This window comes from Conger conger, chromosome 7, assembly GCF_963514075.1.
Source record: "Conger conger chromosome 7, fConCon1.1, whole genome shotgun sequence".
In the NCBI taxonomy this organism is placed as follows: domain Eukaryota; kingdom Metazoa; phylum Chordata; class Actinopteri; order Anguilliformes; family Congridae; genus Conger; species Conger conger.
In genome coordinates, this window is record NC_083766.1 from 59041862 (window position 1) to 59060112 (window position 18251).

The following is an 18251-nucleotide window of genomic DNA, read 5'->3' on the forward strand; positions in this document are numbered from 1 at the left end:
GGGAGGTCATTCCACCACCATGGGGCCAGGACAGACAGCAGTCGTGAGCGAGAAGTGCAGGTGTGGCGAGGGGGAGGTGCCAGACGGCACAAAGTGGCAGAATGGAGGGGTCTTGCTGGTGTATATGTCTTGATAAGCAATTGAGTATATCCAGGGGCTGATCCCTTAACTGCCTGGTACGCAAGCACCAAAGTTTTAAATTTCATGCGAGCCATAACAGGCAGCCAGTGGAGGTTGCTGAGCAGGAGAGTGACATGTGAATGTCTGGGAATATTGAGTACCAGACGGGCTGCGGCATTCTGGATCAGTTGCAGGGGTCTGATGGCAGATGCTGGAAGGCTAGCCAGCAGAGAATTGGAATAGTCCAGGCAGGACAGGACCATTGCTTGGACAAGGAGCTGAGTGGAGTAGGTGGTGAGGAAGGGTCGGATTCTCCGGATGTTGTACAGGAAGAACCTGCATGCCCGGGTCACCATAGCGATGTTCTCGGAGAAGGACAGCCTGTTGTCTATCACCTCTCCAAGGTTTCTGGCACTAGTGGATGAAGTCACTGTGGTGTCCCCTAGTGAGATGGAAAAATTGGAGAAGGGAAAGTTTAGAGCAGGGATCAAGATTACCTCCGTCTTACCTGGGTTGAGCTTTAGATGGTGGTTGTTCATCCAGCTCTGGATGTCTCTCAGACTGGCGGAGATACTGGTGGAGACCTGTTTGTCCAATGGGGGGAAGGAGAGAAAGAGTTGGGTGTCATCGGCATAGCAATGATATGAGATGAGCAGAGATAACAGGGCCAAGGTGGCCGAAGACTGAGCCCTGGGGGACTCCTGTAACAAGGGGGCGAGGGGTTGACACTCTTCCAGCTCAGGTCACCTGGGAGGACCAGTCAGAGAGATAGGAGGATGGAGTGGTTGACCGAGTCGAAGGCTGCAGAGAGGTCAAGGAGGATACAATAAATAATTAAACCTGCAAGCAGGGTTGAGGCGGCCAAGCAGTCCAGCAGGGCAGGGTCGCCATGGCAACTCAGATAATGTTAAAAGTCTGGCTGTAAGCACTGATAGCAAGTTTTATGTCAATTGACCAAAGACTGGGTGTAACTGAGATATGAGCTCACATCCTGTTTAGGTCATTTGCTTTTGATTTGGCTGGAATCGATGAATATTTTTTTAAAGAAAAAATGCATCTGATAACTTCTGTGAAGCTTGGTCCAAAGATCATCCATGCCTAATTTCATCTTTGGGATGTACCGAAGTATCCCCTCGCACAAGAATCACTTTTTTTAAGGTAAACACATCAACACTTATGAGGAAAAAAGTTGTTTTTGCTCATTGCAGCTTCCCTTAGTGATCAAATTACGATTTTTTCCACATCCTAAGGAGGGAGCCCTGAGGCCATATACCAAGTTTGGTATCAACACATCAAAGCGTTGCTGAGATATGTCCTCACTTCCTGTTTGGTGGCTTCACTGCCGATTTCGATTGGCTGTACTGAACAAACAATTTCGAAAATCAAAGATCCATCTAATACATTTTGTTAGGCTTGGTCTGAAGATCATCTGTGTTAAATTTGGTGAGGATTGAGCAAACTTTGCAGCCTGTGAATATTTTTTAAACTTTCCTTAAAATCCTATATGGCAGCCGCATCAATTAGGTTGATCAAAAAAGTTGCCATGTCTCAGCCTTGGGATCTCTCACAGTATCACCAGACCTGAGAATGATTTTTTTATAGTAATTAGCTAAAATGCATTTTGCTTATTGTAGTGCCCCCAGTGGTCAAATGACAAAGCTTTTTCTGCACGTCCTCAGCAAGGGGTACTATGTACCAAGTTTGGTGTCAATCCATCAAAGCGTTGCTGAAATATGAGCTCACTTCCTATTTGGCAACTTCGGAAAAAAACGCTTTTGAAAATCAAAAATCCCTCTGATAACTTTTGTGAGACTAGGTCTGCCTCACAAAATCTGTGCCAAATTTGGTGAGGATTAGACAACATTTGTGACCTGTGAAGCTTTTTATAGCCACTGTGGACTATTACACTTTTTAAACTGGGCTCAAAAATGGCATCCACTCTGGAATACTACTTTCAGACAAGTGGTGGCACCCGGGGCCAATATTTTGTCATGTGCACTAGGGCACCAGGTGCCAATCTGTGCCATAATTTTAATCAATCTAAGAGTTCAGAGATCCAAACAAGCCACCCAAGTTTGGTGATTCTCGAAAATATCAGCTCATGCCAACTTGAAAAATGATCCCAAACCTGCAATGCTTGCACCTATAGACACACAAATAAATCAATACAAATCCCAAACAAGGAGCACAAAATCATTGCGTCATGTTGCATTAATTATAGATGATCATTTCTGTTGTGTTGTGTTCCCTTGGTGTAATGCTCTGTGTCAACACTCGGGATATAAGAATGAAAGCACATGCTTGACTCATCACAGTCTTTTACAACGAACCTGTCATCGAGTTCAATGACATACATCTACTAAAAGAGAAATATTGAATGACACTGACTTACTAACAACAGACAAAGAGTTCTTCTGTATGAGAGATAGGTGCATTGACAATATATTTTGTCTGTGCAAGTTTGCTGAAAGTTATCGGTAAGTTATTGACATACCTTGATGTATTCCTTCATTTATTTATTTCAAAGAGTTGGAAATCTCTGCTTAATTTAAGTATGACATAGTAATTGTTCTAATTGAAAATTTAATCTGAAATAGTTTCAATGTGTCTTGAAAAAGTAACGGAAGTATATTTAAAGAAATAATACTTACACAGAACCACATATATTTCACAGAAAATCTTTTCATTTTCTACTGTAGTTTTCTGAGAGTTTTCTGTGAATGTGTAAATGTGACATATTTCTGTGCATACACTACTGATAATTTCATAGTGAAAGTTAGAGTTATACAAAAGTCTTCGATAAAGATGCAATCATGATTAACATGATTGTTAATAATAGTAACATGATTCTTATGCGTTCTGCAGGGCTGTGCCACAGAGACCTTTGTATCAAAGTAAGAAGAGGGCTCGCCACTCAGGTAAAACTGATTTAGGACACCCTGTTATTGTACAGAATATAAATTACCAAAATTAATGACTGGAAGAACAGTAAAAAAAAAAATCATATTTCTTTATAAGATCAAAGGGCCACATTTAAGCGAAAGACACAGGCGCTCGGACATCCAGAGAGCCCCCCATCCCCTGGACGTGCCTCGTGTAATATCATTTTCTAACGTGTTACATGTGTATGACGTTGAAAAGATTTTTAATTGAAAGTATGACAGGGTCGAATTCATAATTGTTTTTCATTCACTCATTAAAGGTTTGATTGAAGCCTTTTTTGAGACATACAAGATCAATTTATTCAAGAATTAATAATTAATAATAAATCTGAGCGTTTGTGGTTTGTGCAGCCAATTGTTCCATGATAACCACACATTATCCCTGGTTATGGGTATGCACTTTGTTGTACGTCGCTCTGGATAAGAGCGTCTGCCAAATGCCAATAATGTAAAAATGTAATTGTTAACCTGGTAGTGTTTGAGGAGGTAATTGCTGCAGGTTAACCTATTGTTTACTTTCAGGTCCTAAAGGGCAGGTTTTTCACAGGGGAGAGACAGTGTGGAGCAAACAAACCTGTGATGAGCCCCTTGAATTCACTCTTTTTTATAAATGCCACTATTGACAATATTGTGCATCCTGACTTCTTTTATGTAAGTGGTTTTGCTGGTATTCCCCACACAAACTACTACTATGTCTTCTTGTGCTTTGTGTATGCTGTGACTGTAGTGGGAAACACTTTTGTCATGTTTGTGATTTACACTGACCACTGTCTCCACAGTCCAAAATACATTGCAGTTTTTAATTTAGCTGTGTCTGACTTATGTGGAAGCACTGCACTTGTTCCACAGATGATTGACACCTTCCTGTTTAAATCAAATTTAATCTCTTTTGAAGCCTGCTTGACTAATACGTTTTTTGTTTTTTGGTTTCTCCATCTGCAGTCTTTCACTATAACTCTTCTGTCCTATGATAGATGTATTGCTATATGCTTTCCACTGAGATACAATGAGATTGTGACCAAAAAATCGATGCTGTTAATTACGATCACATTATGGATAATTGGAGGACTGGTCATTTTCATAGCTCTGTTTTTTATGAACACACTGTCATTCTGCAAATCCTCTGTAATAAACAGTTATTTCTGTGATCACGGAACCATAGTACGTTTGGCCTGCAATGACAACACTCCAAGCACTGTGATGGATTATACATGTCCTGTTCTGATTCTCTGGTTTCCAGTACTCTTTATCATGTTCACATATATTTGTATAGCCAGAGCGTTATCAAAAACCGCAGCAGCCTCAGACCGCCTCAAAGCCATGAAAACTTGCAGCTCTCATTTGATCTTGGTGAGCGTGTTTTATTTTCCTTTATGCTTTTGCTTCGCACTGGGATCCTCCATGGACTCAAACACCAGGATCATTAACATGTCTCTGGCAACTGTCATGCCGCCTATGCTGAATCCAATCATTTACACACTGAAGACAGAAGAATTCAGAGAATCCGTTAAAAAGCTGTACAGAAGAAACAAGATGCACGTCACTGTAAGGCATACATGAATAAACGTTCAAATCACAAATGACTACCTGCCAAGTTTGACAACTTCATTTTTTTAAATCCCTTTTTTAACCACTCAACTGCGAACTATAAGAGCAATGTGCCGACTTAATTTAATGAATGGGAGTAGAGTAACGTATTTGAAGAGCATGCTGACTTGAACTGCAATATTTACAGTTATAGTGGCCTTTTCATAAAAAGGGCTAAATATATTACAAATATCAAATTGCGGAATACAAGGTATGCAAATAAATAAATGATGGATCTTTATGCCAAACATTATGGAAGGCACTGTATCTAGCGTGTATGGGGACTTTTAAGCGTGCTAGTTTCTTAAACATTATATACACTTTGGACACAGTTTAGTAAGATTTAGTGAAACAATTTTATTTTTTAAACTTTTGTAATGCTGTTTAATTTCTTTTTGGGAAGGCTAGCTTATAGCATCAATCCTGGGTCCTATTTCATGTATGTGGCCAACTAATTATTCTGTTGTCATTTTCTGCAAACTCCCATGTTTAAAGGTACAATAGGTAAGATTTTTGTATTAAAACATTGTCACAAAACCATTGTAAATCCCTTTCTATCATTGAAAAAGGCTCACTGACATGTTGACTCACCCTCTGCCTGTGTTTATAGTCCTTAAATTTGGGTTAAAAAATATACCCTTGAGGCCTGACACTCTGTACCAAAACATTGTATAGTAGAGTTTCAACATCAGCACATTTACAGAGAAGGGGGAGGGTTAAACGTTGTTGTGGCTTGAAGGTGTTTGTTGCTGCTATTCCTCTCTTGACCGTTAGAAGTCCGAAATGACCTATTGTACCTTTAAGCTGCAGTTAGCAGGATAACATGCACATAGCCTATGTAAACAACCTGGTGAAACCACTCTCAACAGAAATGTGCTCACCTTTTTGTGCTCAAATTTTTATATTCTTTTGGTAAATAAAATCAAATAATAAACTCGAACACTCTAACTCTAAACTCTGCCCATCAACGCAGTAATCTAAAGGTGTTTTTTTTATATTTTTGACATCAGACCCGAACAGTTAAACATAACTTGTGTTTAAGCATACTTTTTTGAACACTACTGGTGAGATAAAATGCCACATAATATCATGAAAAAAACAGGCTATTCAGCCCAGCAATACTAGCTTTTTCCTACCACTAAAGTGTACCTAATGCTTTGTTAGCCAAAAAGCGAAATAGTATCTAGCAATTCTTGTCTTGAAAGATCCATTACATATAAGGGGCAAGAGGCAAGCTTTTCCACACAGTGACCATTCTCTGTGTGAAAGAAATACTTCCTAATGTCTGTGTATAATTTATCCTTTGCTAATTTCATCCTGTTGGCCGGTTTTTTATTGCTGAAGCACATTGACTTGTTAAACTAGTAGCCCAAAGTCTTTTTCAACTTCAGCACATTCCAATTTTGTACCACCCATAATAATCCATTTCCCATTTGTACGTATAACGTTACATTTAGTTTTATTTTATTTAATTTGCCAGGTTTCCACTCACTTCTGTTTAAATCTTCCTGGATTACTTTAGTAATTCCAAACTGTTAGCTAAACCTCCCAGTTTGGTTACATCAAAACACTTCGGCTGTCCTCAAAGAATGCTAATGATCTACCCTTTCTGAAAAACATGTTGGCTGCCCCTCAGAATGTTATTATTTTCAAGAAATAATTCCAGTTTTTCTCTCATGATAGATTCCAGTATTTTGCATGTGGTGCAAGTTAAAGTGACAGGCCTGTAATTTTCTGGCTCAGTGTGGTTTTTGTTCTTATATATTGGTATTATATTACCTTGTTTCCAGTCGTCTGGTATATCTCCATTGCCTAGTTTTTTTCCACTAGAAATTGGCTTCAGCTAATCACTGCTAACATTGCTGCCAGGCTTTTCGCCATTTTCTAAGGGGATAGTGTTGTACAGCACATGGTCAGATAAAGTTCACTGTGGCCACATCTGCCTAATTTATTCCACCAAGCTCAGAAGGGAATAGGTTACCATAATTGTCATAGGCATTCTCTGATCCTCGTATTCGGAACTGATGATCTTGGAATTCAAGATTTTCCATAATAAAATTGAATAGGTTTAGGGATTGGTCAGGATAACTTGCTTTCTGGACCAGAACCCTTGCAATGGGTGTGTTGTTTTGGGAAATTCTAAGAAGTGGAGTTGCCTTGGAATTACTCTGAGTAATGGTGGAGTGGCATTCACTCTGCAATACTACTGTTAGACAGGTGGTGGCGCCCCATGGGGTGTGTGGGCCAGGCTGGTGAATGTCAAAATTTTGTCACGTGCACTACAGCACCACCAGGTGTTCAAACTGCATCATTTAAACAATCTAACCAAGTTTGATGATTCTAAGAAATATCAGTTCACAGCAATTTCAGAAGGGAGAGAAAGCAAAAAAGATGGCAGCGGTTAGTCGAATAAATAAATACATAAAAATGCCAAACAAGGAGACAAAGTCAGCTGTTGCCATTGCATCATGTTGAATTAATTATACATGAGCATTTTGGTTGTGTCCTGTTCCCTTGGGGTAATGCTCTGTGTCCACACTCCGGGATATAAGAACAACTTTGAACACTTTGGCTCACTACAGTCTTTTCCAAATGATGTATCGTCAAGTTCAAGGACATACGTCTACTAAAAGAGAAATACTGAATGATGCTGACTTACTAACAACGGACAAAGAGTTCTTCTGTATGAGAGATAGGTGCATTGACAATATCTCTGGTCTGTGCAAGTTTTCATGAAGTTATTGGTAAGTTTTAGACTTCATTTATTCCTTTATTTAGGGCTGAAATTGTATACTTAGCATGAACTGCTATTGAATCTATTGAATCTAAAATAATTTCATTGCATTTAAAAAAAGTAAAGAAGAACCAAATATGTCTGAGAAAAAACATAAGACCTGCCATATTTTTCAAACCTTTCCCTTTCTAGATTTTTGAAGGAAAATGAATTTGCATTTATAATTTTTAAATTTTGCTAATCATGAACCTCTTAAAATGGAAAAGTACAGTCATTCAAAGTAATTGAAATTGAATGAAATGTTTTACATGATTCTTATGTGTTCTGCTGCAGAGACCATTTGAGGGGTTAAAAGTGAGAAAACCACAACCAACCAGGTAAAACTGACCCAGTATTGTGCGTAATATAATTTGCCAAAATGAATGAAAGAACATTAAAGATCCCATATTGTGTATTTTCCATGATTTATTTCAGGCCCTGATATCCATAAAAAAGCGTTTTTGTGCACTTAAGTAACAAAAACGATATCTATCCTGTTTCAAATGTCCATTCTCCAGTGCCTCTCATGAGTTTTTACAAAAAACAGGGGCTGTGACTTTAAGGCTCATTGATATCAATGAACTTCTGTTCTGATGGGCTGGCTAACTCCAACGAGCTGAAAGCCATCTGTGCTGATCATTTGGATTTGTTCTGGCTACAGTGTTGGCCGTGCTGATGCAAATGACTGGAACAATAATAATTGAAATAGATGGCCAAAGATGCAGGGGCTTGGAGAGACTCCCTAGACGTGCCTATTAACTATTTAATGCCTATTAATTTATTTAAATGTAAATGTTTTAGTTTAAAGTATGACAAGGCAGATTTGATCAAATCTCGTTCAGTAACTCATGAACAGGTTGACTGAATTATATATGAAATCTATATATTTTTATTGAAATAATCTGTGGTTTGTGCAACCACATATTACATAATAACCACTTTGTAGTGTTTGAGGAATTCATTGCTGCAGATTAACGTTGTCTATTTTCAGGTCCTAAAGGACAGGTTTTTCAGAGTGAGAAACAGTGAGGAGCAAACAAACCTGTCATGAGCCCCCCGAATTCAGCCTTCTTTAAAAACACCACGGTTGACAATATTGTGAAACCTGACTTTTTTTTCATCACTGGTTTTGCTGGTATTCCCCACACAAAATACTATTATGTCTTCTTGTGTTTCGTTTATGCTCTGACTCTACTGGGAAACACTTTTATCATGTTTGTGATTTACACTGACCAGTGTCTTCACAGTCCAAAATATATAGCAGTTTTTAATTTGGCTGTAGCCGATTTATGTGAAAGCACTGCATTCATTCCTCAGTTGATTGACACCTTCCTGTTTAAATCACACTTAATCTCCTTTGAGGCCTGCTTGACAAATATGTTTTTTGTTTTTTGGTTTCTCCATATGCAGTCTTTCACTCTAACTCTTCTGTCCTATGATCGATGTGTTGCAATATGCTTTCCACTGAGATACAATGAGATTGTGACTAAGAAATCAATGTTGGTCATCACAGTCATATTATGGATTATTGGAGCACTGGGCATTCTTTTAGCTCTGATTTTTTTCACCAGACTGTCATTCTGCAAGTCCAATGTGATACACAGTTATTTCTGTGATCCCGGACCCTTGCCACATTTAGCGTGCAATGATAACAGTATAAGTATTCTGATTAATTGGATAAATCCTGTTATAATTCTTTGGATTCCAGTACTTTTTATCATCGGCACATACACCTGTATAGCCAGAGCATTATTGAAAATCGCAACAGCCTCTGACCGTTTCAAAGCCATGAAAACCTGCAGCTCTCATTTGATCTTGGTGAGTGTGTTTTATCTTCCTTTGTGCTTCTCCTTTGCACTGTTCTCAATCACTCACCCAAACGCCAGGATCATTAACATGTCTCTGGCGACTGCCCTGCCACCTATGCTGAATCCAATCATCTACTCACTGATGACAGAAGAATTCAGAGAATCCATTAAAAAGCTGTACAGACGAAATAAGATACACATTACTGTATGGAATAAATGAATAAATGTTTCATCGCAAATGACTGAAGAGCAAGTTTGGCGATGTTATTTTTTTCACCCCTCCACTCAACTGATGATAGATCAGACTTGGACTCCAATAAAAGGTTACTACATTTATAGTTATAGTGGCTTTTTCATAAAAATAGCTATATATACAAAACATGTTTGAGGCAATGTTTATTACGAACACAGACATCCAAAAGTGTTCCTTGTAAAATTGTTATTAATTAATGTAAAGATTAACGAGAGAAAGACTTTGTGGATATTTACCTGCATAACAGAGTGCAAAACTATAGTAGTTGTGCTTCAGGTGAAAGTCTTGGTTTAAATTTACTGCAAATAATAATGTAGTACGGGGGACTGTTTAAACAGCACCACTCCCGGGTTACGTCACGCCCACTTCCGAGTACGAGTGGCCAACGGATATGGATACGGATAATGCAGTACTCACTCAACCCTATTAATGTCAGTTTCCTTTTCACAATAAGTGTCCAGCGGACCAAATGCATAACAGTCTCTCAGAAGTTTCCAAAAATGTGCAACCTCATAGAAAGAATATCCATTGTTTACTTGTTCTGGAGTGTGGAAGTTTAATGTCTTAAGAAGAAATTTGTATTAGTTATTCACCAAAAATACAGCCTAAATTTCAGCTGTTTGCTGTGAATATTTTCAGATGTATCTCTGTTCTTTCCTGTGTAAAGAGAGCCAGATGTGGGAGTAGGGTAAAAATGTGAGGTTAGTCTAATCATGATAAGAACACTGTCACTTATTCAATTACTGTGATCAAACCAAGTCCAGTGGTCACTCATACAATAAGATTATCGTCATCTAACAAATGTATCACCAGTGACCACTTAATGTAATATATTATCAGCGCCAACAGAGGCAGAGGGAAGTGAACACTTGTTTTTTCGTAATAAGGGAAGAAGATTTTGAGCAGATGCAGACAGCATTTGTTTGGGGAAGGGCTTAGTCTGTCTTGGGAATACATGAGAAACTGTTTGTATGTAATTGTTCTGTGCAGAACAGCTCGGGTTCTTGTCTGTTACTCTTGAGTCATATGCAATAAACCCAATCGCATCAGACTCTGTTCCAATTGTGTCTACTTTAGATTTTCAGCAAGTGTGTAGAGAACCCCCAGGACATCATGCCCTGACAGGGGTAGTTAATTAATCAAGAGCAATTACCTTTGTTGTCTATTTTGCCTTCTACAATAGTACTTGGACATATAAATGCTAATGTCTATGTTAAGTTTTGTATGGGCTCTCTCGAACATAGCCAAAGTGCAGCTGTTTCTGACCAGTAGTTACCATTAATGTAGTTGCAGAGAAAATGCAGTACCCCCATCCGTGCATCAGAAAATTCAGTATTACTTCAACTCATCAAAGAACTGACTACGGGAATGCTATAGAAGTGACGCCTAAAAAACATTTGACCTAATCACATTACGTTTCCAACAATGTAATCGGTTAGGCACACAGAGCATGTTGCACATCGGCAAGAACAGTTCTTGAGATTTTATGCCAAACAAGGTTGATGTTTTACAACAAAAATATGTTTGTGATGCTTACATATAAATAGAGAACTTCCTTTGGAGAAGTCCCAAGGGATCTCTCATCTGAGTGAATATTTCTGAGGAAGACAGGGGAAACACCGTTGACAACACAACAGAGGGTGTGGAGAGGGAGTTTGGGGTGGGTGACAGGTGAAGGGGAAGTTTTTTTCAGGATAATGGGATAGGGATAATGGGATAAAATTGTTTATAAATGACAATTGCCGAAAAATAATAGGTCAAGGTTAAACTTGACAAAAGTAATTGTAGAATTGATGTTATGGTCAAATGGAACAACAAAAAAAAAAAACACACGGAAGTTGATTTTTTGCCATTTCATAATGTGTACCAAAAGGGTACTTTTTAGAAACGTTCTATGTATGTTTAATACATACTTTATGTACTCCATTATCTGCACTTTAAGTGTACTGAACATAACTATACGACAATATACTTTTAGATACATAAAGTTAATGTCGGCAAACTAGTAGTATGCTATCCAAGGATGGAAATAAAAAATATTATCACATATCATATCATATTTCGGGATCTCACATACCTACATGAAGCTAAAATAATAGCTGTGATGCACAGTTGCAGCCTCCAGACACATAGAGTAAATAATTATAGCTGCAAGCAGTGATTCCCAGGGGCCCAGCAGCATAAGCAATAGTGGGAAAACACACTCTATGATAATTGGCACCCTTAATGAAAATGAAGAAAAACGGCTGCATATAATAAAAACACAGATATTAATCTATATATTATGTTCAAACATCTGGGAAAACTAACACCCTGAACAATTATTGTAAATAAAATCAAACTAATTAAACGAAATTGTGAATAACATTTTACATCAGAGCTCTCTTTCTTCTTAATGATGTTCCAAAATGTTTATTTTGGAAAGCCTATTGTTTAGCCTATGTCATTGGCACAACTCTGGGCCTCGTGTTAACCCCTGCCAGGCCTGGTGGTCCCGGTTTTTTAACAGGTTCCACTTCAACCTCACCTACCAGCCTGGCTCCAGGAACGTCAAGGCTGACGCACTTTCCCAAAAAAGTGCTTTTCTGCAATCAACCTTCACCTCTTTTACCCGCCTGAAAGTCAATAAAGACTTTGATTGGAATCTCTGGTTTCGCCTATGTCTCTGTCGTTGGCACTCGGGCTCTACAGAGCCAAAAGAACAGAAATGGTATGAACTATGGAAATACCCACACAAAGACAGCACTGTAACTCATCTCACAGGCCAAAGCGTGAAACTCTCTTAAACTTATGTTAATCATAGACCATGGGAATAGGTATTCGGAACATTGTGAGCTGACACGGCCTTCCAAATAATTGACATGAATCCAAGGGTTTTTTTTTGTTTCTGGGATCACCAGTAAGCAACCCATCCATCCATCCATTATCTGATCCCGCTTATCCTGAACAGGGTCGCAGGGGGGCTGGAGCCTATCCCAGCATACATTGGGCGAAAGGCAGAAATACACCCTGGACAGGTCGCCAGTCCATCGCAGGGCACACACACCATTCACTCACACACTCATACCTACGGGCAATTTAGACTCTCCAATCAGCCTAACCTGCATGTCTTTGGACTGTGGGAGGAAACCGGAGTACCCGGAGGAAACCCACGCAGACACGGGGAGAACATGCAAACTCCGCACAGAGAGGCCCCGGTCGACGGGGATTCGAACCCAGGACCTCCTTGCTGTGAGGCGACAGTGCTACCCACTGCACCATCCGTGCCGCCCCAGTAAGCAACCATAATCATAAATTACATTCCACAGGAGAAAAACTACCATTGAATGGATGTTAACTTCAAGTGGAAATGATCGCTTCCCTGTGTTCTGTTCGGAACACAGTGAGTCTACATTAGTCTAGCTAAGTTAACTAACTTCGCTTCAAAGTAAACCAACTTGGCTAGCTGATCTTTTAGCTATGTTTTACCTTGAAGTGCCACCTAAAATGCAACTGACAACCGAAAGTAAAGCATATTTTTATTTTAGGCTACAATCACACCATATAATTTGGCAGCCTGAGCCAACTAGCTAGCTAAAGCTAAAAGAACCATTTTGACATAAACAAGCTAACCTATAACCCAATACCCCAATATAGCTCACAGTTTGCCAGGATATAGCTGGGAAAAGCTTTACTTTTCAACCAAATGCAGATTTCGCCTGAAAAACATCTCCAGAGGAATGTTTAGTGGCTAACGTTAGCTATAGTTGTACCATAATGTTACATGGTTTACTTTGTATTTCTCCCACGTTGTTATTTTTATTCACAATTGAAATGTATGTTGCCATTATCAAAGCACATTATCAAAGCCTAATGGTAACGTGAACTCACCAAGTTAGCTCACTATGTGCCAAACAGTGCAACTTTCATGAAAAAAAAGAAAAGAAAAAACACTTCCAGATCAGCGTCGGTTGTTCTGTGTGTGTGTAAAGTCTAATTCCTTCCATATTCGTGAAAACTTACCCAATCCCGGGTCAGCATACTGTGACATGCTAATGGTGATCCACTGTGACATTGTGGTGGGGATGCTGTTGCTAACCACAGACTACGAACCAAACTGGATAACAGAGTGAATAGGTGTTCGGACCATCGTGAGCAAACACGGCCTTCCCAACATCGGGATGGTGTGCAGTTATTTGTCGTTTTTTCTCCATAAATATTGGTCCAACTCACATCAATCAGTGTTTTAGTGTCTGTGATAGCCAATAAGCAACCATAACGATAAACCACATTTCTCGGGAGAAAAACGACCATTGAACGGACTTCTGTTCTTCTGTTCTTCAGTTCGGAACACAATTAGTTTACATTATGGGTAGCGGCATCTTGAAGGAATGTTCTGACCGTGGTCGCTAGAGTGGTGAGTGCTAGGGAACGGTCAACAGACACAAACGTCATTTTCGCCACCACTTCATTTGCGAAGTTACAGCTGATGCACCCGCAAAGAAGAATGCAGCGGACCAACAGGAAGTACGACCAGACTGGATTTTATCTGCACCTAATTTTTGACCAAAGTATTCTGTAAAACTGAGCTGCGTGATGTTACCCCCAGGCCACGCTGCATCACATATTCGTCAGAAATCAAATTCCCTATGGGAAAAAAGCATGAAGGAATCTACCAAGGAAACCCGTGGCTCAAAATGCTAACTGTTTTCCGAGTTTTAGGACTACAAACTGTAGCACTCCATCATGACCGGAAGAGAGTGCTACGGTCAGATGTGACAAAAATGTAATGTTTTGGCCATACACCAAATCAACATGTTTGATGGCAAAATAGGCATGGTTACAATGAAAAGCACCTAATTTCTACTGTCAAATATGGAGGGGGGTCATTAATGATGTGGAGATATTTTGTTGCAGTGGTCCAGGGGCACTATGTAAGACCAATGGCACGATGAATTCAGCCAAGTATCAGGAAATTTTGTCCGAAAATCTGCCAGGATGATGAGACTTGAGTCCAACAATGACTCCAAACACACATCAACATCCACACAGAAATCGTGACGTGAAAATAACATCCATGCTCTATAATGGACATCTCAATGTCCAGAGTAAAATTCCATCAAAAACCGATGGTCTGAACTAAAGAGGGGGGGCCCATAAGTTATAGGAAAACAAATCATGGTTATCATCTTTGCCAGGTGTGCACAAAGTATTAAACCAGGGGTGCCAATAATTAAATGTTTTTTTGGGGAAATATATTTTTTACATTTATAATAATTGTGGAGCTCACTGAAGATGATGGACCCCAACTGTGGGACCTGTCTGATGCAGCCAATGATTTTCAGTGAATTTTTCAAAAATGTTTTACTGGGCTTAGATTTTAAGAACAGCTGTTGATCATACTGGCAATGAAAATATCAAGGGAATAACTTTTTGGAAATCATTTTTTTGTGGTAAGCCATGCCCACTGCGGATTCATTGGATCATCGTTTGCCCATTATTTGGAAATAATAATTAGAAAAGTGATGTACTTCAACTAAAGCAAAAAAAAAAAAGTCAACATTTCAAGGAGGAGAAGTATTTTACAATAAGTGTTTTAAAAAATTGGAACTGGTAGAAAATCCAATATGGCAGGCATATGGTTCCACGGGCCTAATGTGTTTCTCACAAAAAGGAGGGCCCTTACACCACATTTTCTGACATTAGGGTTTGCTTGTGAATGTTGAATTTTGTCACATGCACAACGGTGATTCCAGGTGTTCAAGCACAATCCAGAGACCCAAACAAACCAACCAAGTTTGGTCATTCTTGGACATACTATATTAGCTCACTGTTTTTTGAAAAAGGTGAGAAAAAAAGATTTTTAAATCCTGCTGTGCGGAGTCCCATAAATAAATAATGAAATAAATTAATACAAATCCAAAACAAGGGACAGAAAATCAATTATAGCATGTTGTATTAATTATACATGAGCATTTCTTTTGTTTTCTGTTTCCTTGGTGTTTTCCTCTGTGCCAACACTCCGGGATATAAGAAGGACAGTGAATGCTTTGACTCACCACAGTCTCTTCCAACTGATCTGTCATCAAGATAAAGGACATTCATCTACCATCTACCAAAATAAAACAATCAAAAGACAGTGGCTTCCAAACAATAGAAAATGAGTTATCCTACATGAGAGATACTGAGAACTATTTGGTCTATGCAAGTTAGCCTTGGTAAGTATTAGACACACTTTAATGTATTCCTTTGTTTATTTATATGAAAGAGCTGCAATTTTCAACTTAACCCGATGTGCATAGCAATTATTCCAATTTAAATTTGAATATAAGATAAGTTAAAAATGCAACAAAAATGTCTTTAGTTAGAATAATACTTCTATTTCTATAGAAAAACATTTAATAGCAAAAACATGGACCTGACATGCATATATCTTTTAAACCTTTCTGTTTCCTTCTTGTAAAACAAAGAGAAAAGGGCTCTCCAGCTAGGTACAAACGTTATAGGACACCTGTTTATTGTAGAGAATATAATTTTCAAAAATGACTGAATGAACAATAATGAAAGGAACAGTAATAATGGAAATATTAATCCTTTTACAATATGAAATCAAACGGGACTTGAGTACTCGGCACTATGTATTATTATTATTATTATTGTTTTATTTTTTGTTGTTGAGACACACAAGATCAATTAATTTAATAATGAAGAATTAATTAATCTGAGCATCTGTGGTTTTTGTACCAAAATATTTGTTAACTTTGTAGTATTTGAGGAATCAATTACTGCATGGTAATCTGTTGCTTATTTTTAGGTCCTAAAGGGCTGATTGAGAAAACTGGTGAGAAACTGTGAGGAGCAAACAAACGTGCCATGAGCCTCCTGAAATCAGCCTACTTTACGAATGCCACTATTGTGCATCCTGATTTCTTTTATATAAGTGGTTTTGCTGGTATTCCACACATAGAATACTACTATGGCTTCCTTTGCTTTGTTTATGCTCTGACTGTAGTGGTAAACACTTTTGTCTTGTTTATGATTTACACTGACCACTGTCTCCACAGTCCAAAATATATTGCAGTTTTTAATTTGGCTTTGTCTGACTTGTGTGGAAGCACTGCAGTCATTCCTCAGATGATTGACACCTTCCTGCTTAAATCACATTTAATCCCCTTTGACGCCTGCTTGACTAACATGTTTTTTGTTTTTTTGTTTATCTCTATGCAGTCTTTCACTCTAACTGTCCTTTCCTATGACAGATATGTTGCTATATGCTTTCCACTGAGATACAATGAGATTGTGACTAGTAAATCAATATTGATGATCACAGCCACATTATGGATTTTTTCAGGAATGGCCACTCTCATAGCTGTGAGTTTTATCAACACACTGTCATTCTGCAAATCCACTGTGGTAAACAGTTATTTCTGTGATCACGGGCCCATGCACTGCCTGGCATGCAATGACAACTTTCCAAGTGAAGTGATTCACTGGGTACATCCTATTATGACTCTATGGCTTCCAGGACTTTTTATCATCGGTACGTACATTTGTATAGGCAGAGCGTTGTCAAAAATCGCAGAAGCCACAGAGCGCCTCAAAGCCATGAAAACCTGCACCTCTCATTTGATCCTGGTGAGTGTGTTTTACCTTCCCATTTGTATCACTTATGCAATGTGTGAGTTCATTGAGCAGAATGTCCGGATTATTAACATGTCTCTGGCGACCATCTTGCCGCCTGTGCTGAATCCAATAATTTACTCTCTGAAGACAGAGGAATTCACAGAAACCATTAAAAAGTTTTACAGAAGAAAGAAGATACACAGTACAGAAAAAATAAAAAAATCTTTTCATCATTCAACAGAAGGCAAAACAATAAAACAATGACAAGTAATACACAATAAAACTTAGATTAAAACTTTAAGATGTTAAAATGAAGAATGCTAAAATAAATAAAGATTAAATACATTGAAAAATAAAATAGAAGCTCACAATTAAAATCGGGGAATAAAACCCAAAATGGTAAAACAATAAAAAATAAAATGATTATCATGAAACAACGACATGCTAAATAAAAGCCGGTTTTGAGCTCACGTTTAAAAGTGTTAAGATTTTCGGTTGCCCTCCGATTCTCAGGGAGGTTGTTCCAATGACTAGGCACATAAATGACGTGAAGCCTGCAGAGCTAGTTCAGGGCAGGCAACTCGATGCGCTTACATCTAATGGGAGGGGAAATATAAAGCACTATCCTTACCTGTTCAGGCCCTTGCTCCTATCGCACTGCGCTGCCACACTGCTAACTGCATTTCTGAATTACCCAGCTCTGGAAATCATGCAAAAGCTGCCCTGCTGCCTGGCTCATTCTGCATGCTAAAGCCATAGCGCTGCCTGGCTCATTCTGCATGCTAAAGCCATAGCGCTGCCTGGCTCATTCTGCATGCTAAAGCCATAGCGCTGCCTGGCTCTTTCTCCATACTAAAGCCATAGCACTGCCTGGCTCATTCTGCATGCTAAAGCCATAGCACTGCCTGGCTCATTCTGCATGCTAAAGCCATAGCGCTGCCTGGCTCATTCTGCATGCTAAAGCCATCGCACTGCCTGGCTCATTCTGCATGCTAAAGCCATTGCACTACCTGGCTCATTCTGCATGCTAAAGCCATAGCACTGCCTGGCTCATTCTGCATGCTAAAGCCATCGCACTGCCTGGCTCATTCTCCATACTAAAGCCATAGCTCTTTCTGCTGCATTTGGTGGAGTTATCCTGCTAATTCCTAAATCATGCCTTCAGA

At 39.0% G+C, this 18251-nt stretch overlaps 2 protein-coding genes and 1 pseudogene across 2 annotated transcripts; all 3 read left to right on the top strand.

Annotated features, from left to right (window-relative positions):
* Positions 1-3641: 3641 nt before the first annotated feature.
* Positions 3642-4679, top strand: LOC133133409 (olfactory receptor 1-like; annotated as a pseudogene).
* Positions 4680-8469: 3790 nt separating this feature from the next.
* LOC133133410 (olfactory receptor 1468-like) lies at positions 8470-10605 on the top strand. The gene is made up of 3 exons (XM_061249507.1): positions 8470-9435; positions 10333-10344; positions 10561-10605. Exons 1-3 carry the CDS (start codon positions 8470-8472, stop codon positions 10603-10605), a joined length of 1023 nt encoding a protein of 340 aa, XP_061105491.1.
* A 5730-nt stretch (positions 10606-16335) lies between these two features.
* LOC133133411 (olfactory receptor 1G1-like) lies at positions 16336-17615 on the top strand. The gene is made up of 2 exons (XM_061249508.1): positions 16336-17287; positions 17599-17615. Exons 1-2 carry the CDS (start codon positions 16336-16338, stop codon positions 17613-17615), a joined length of 969 nt encoding a protein of 322 aa, XP_061105492.1.
* The last annotated feature ends 636 nt before the right edge of the window (positions 17616-18251 follow it).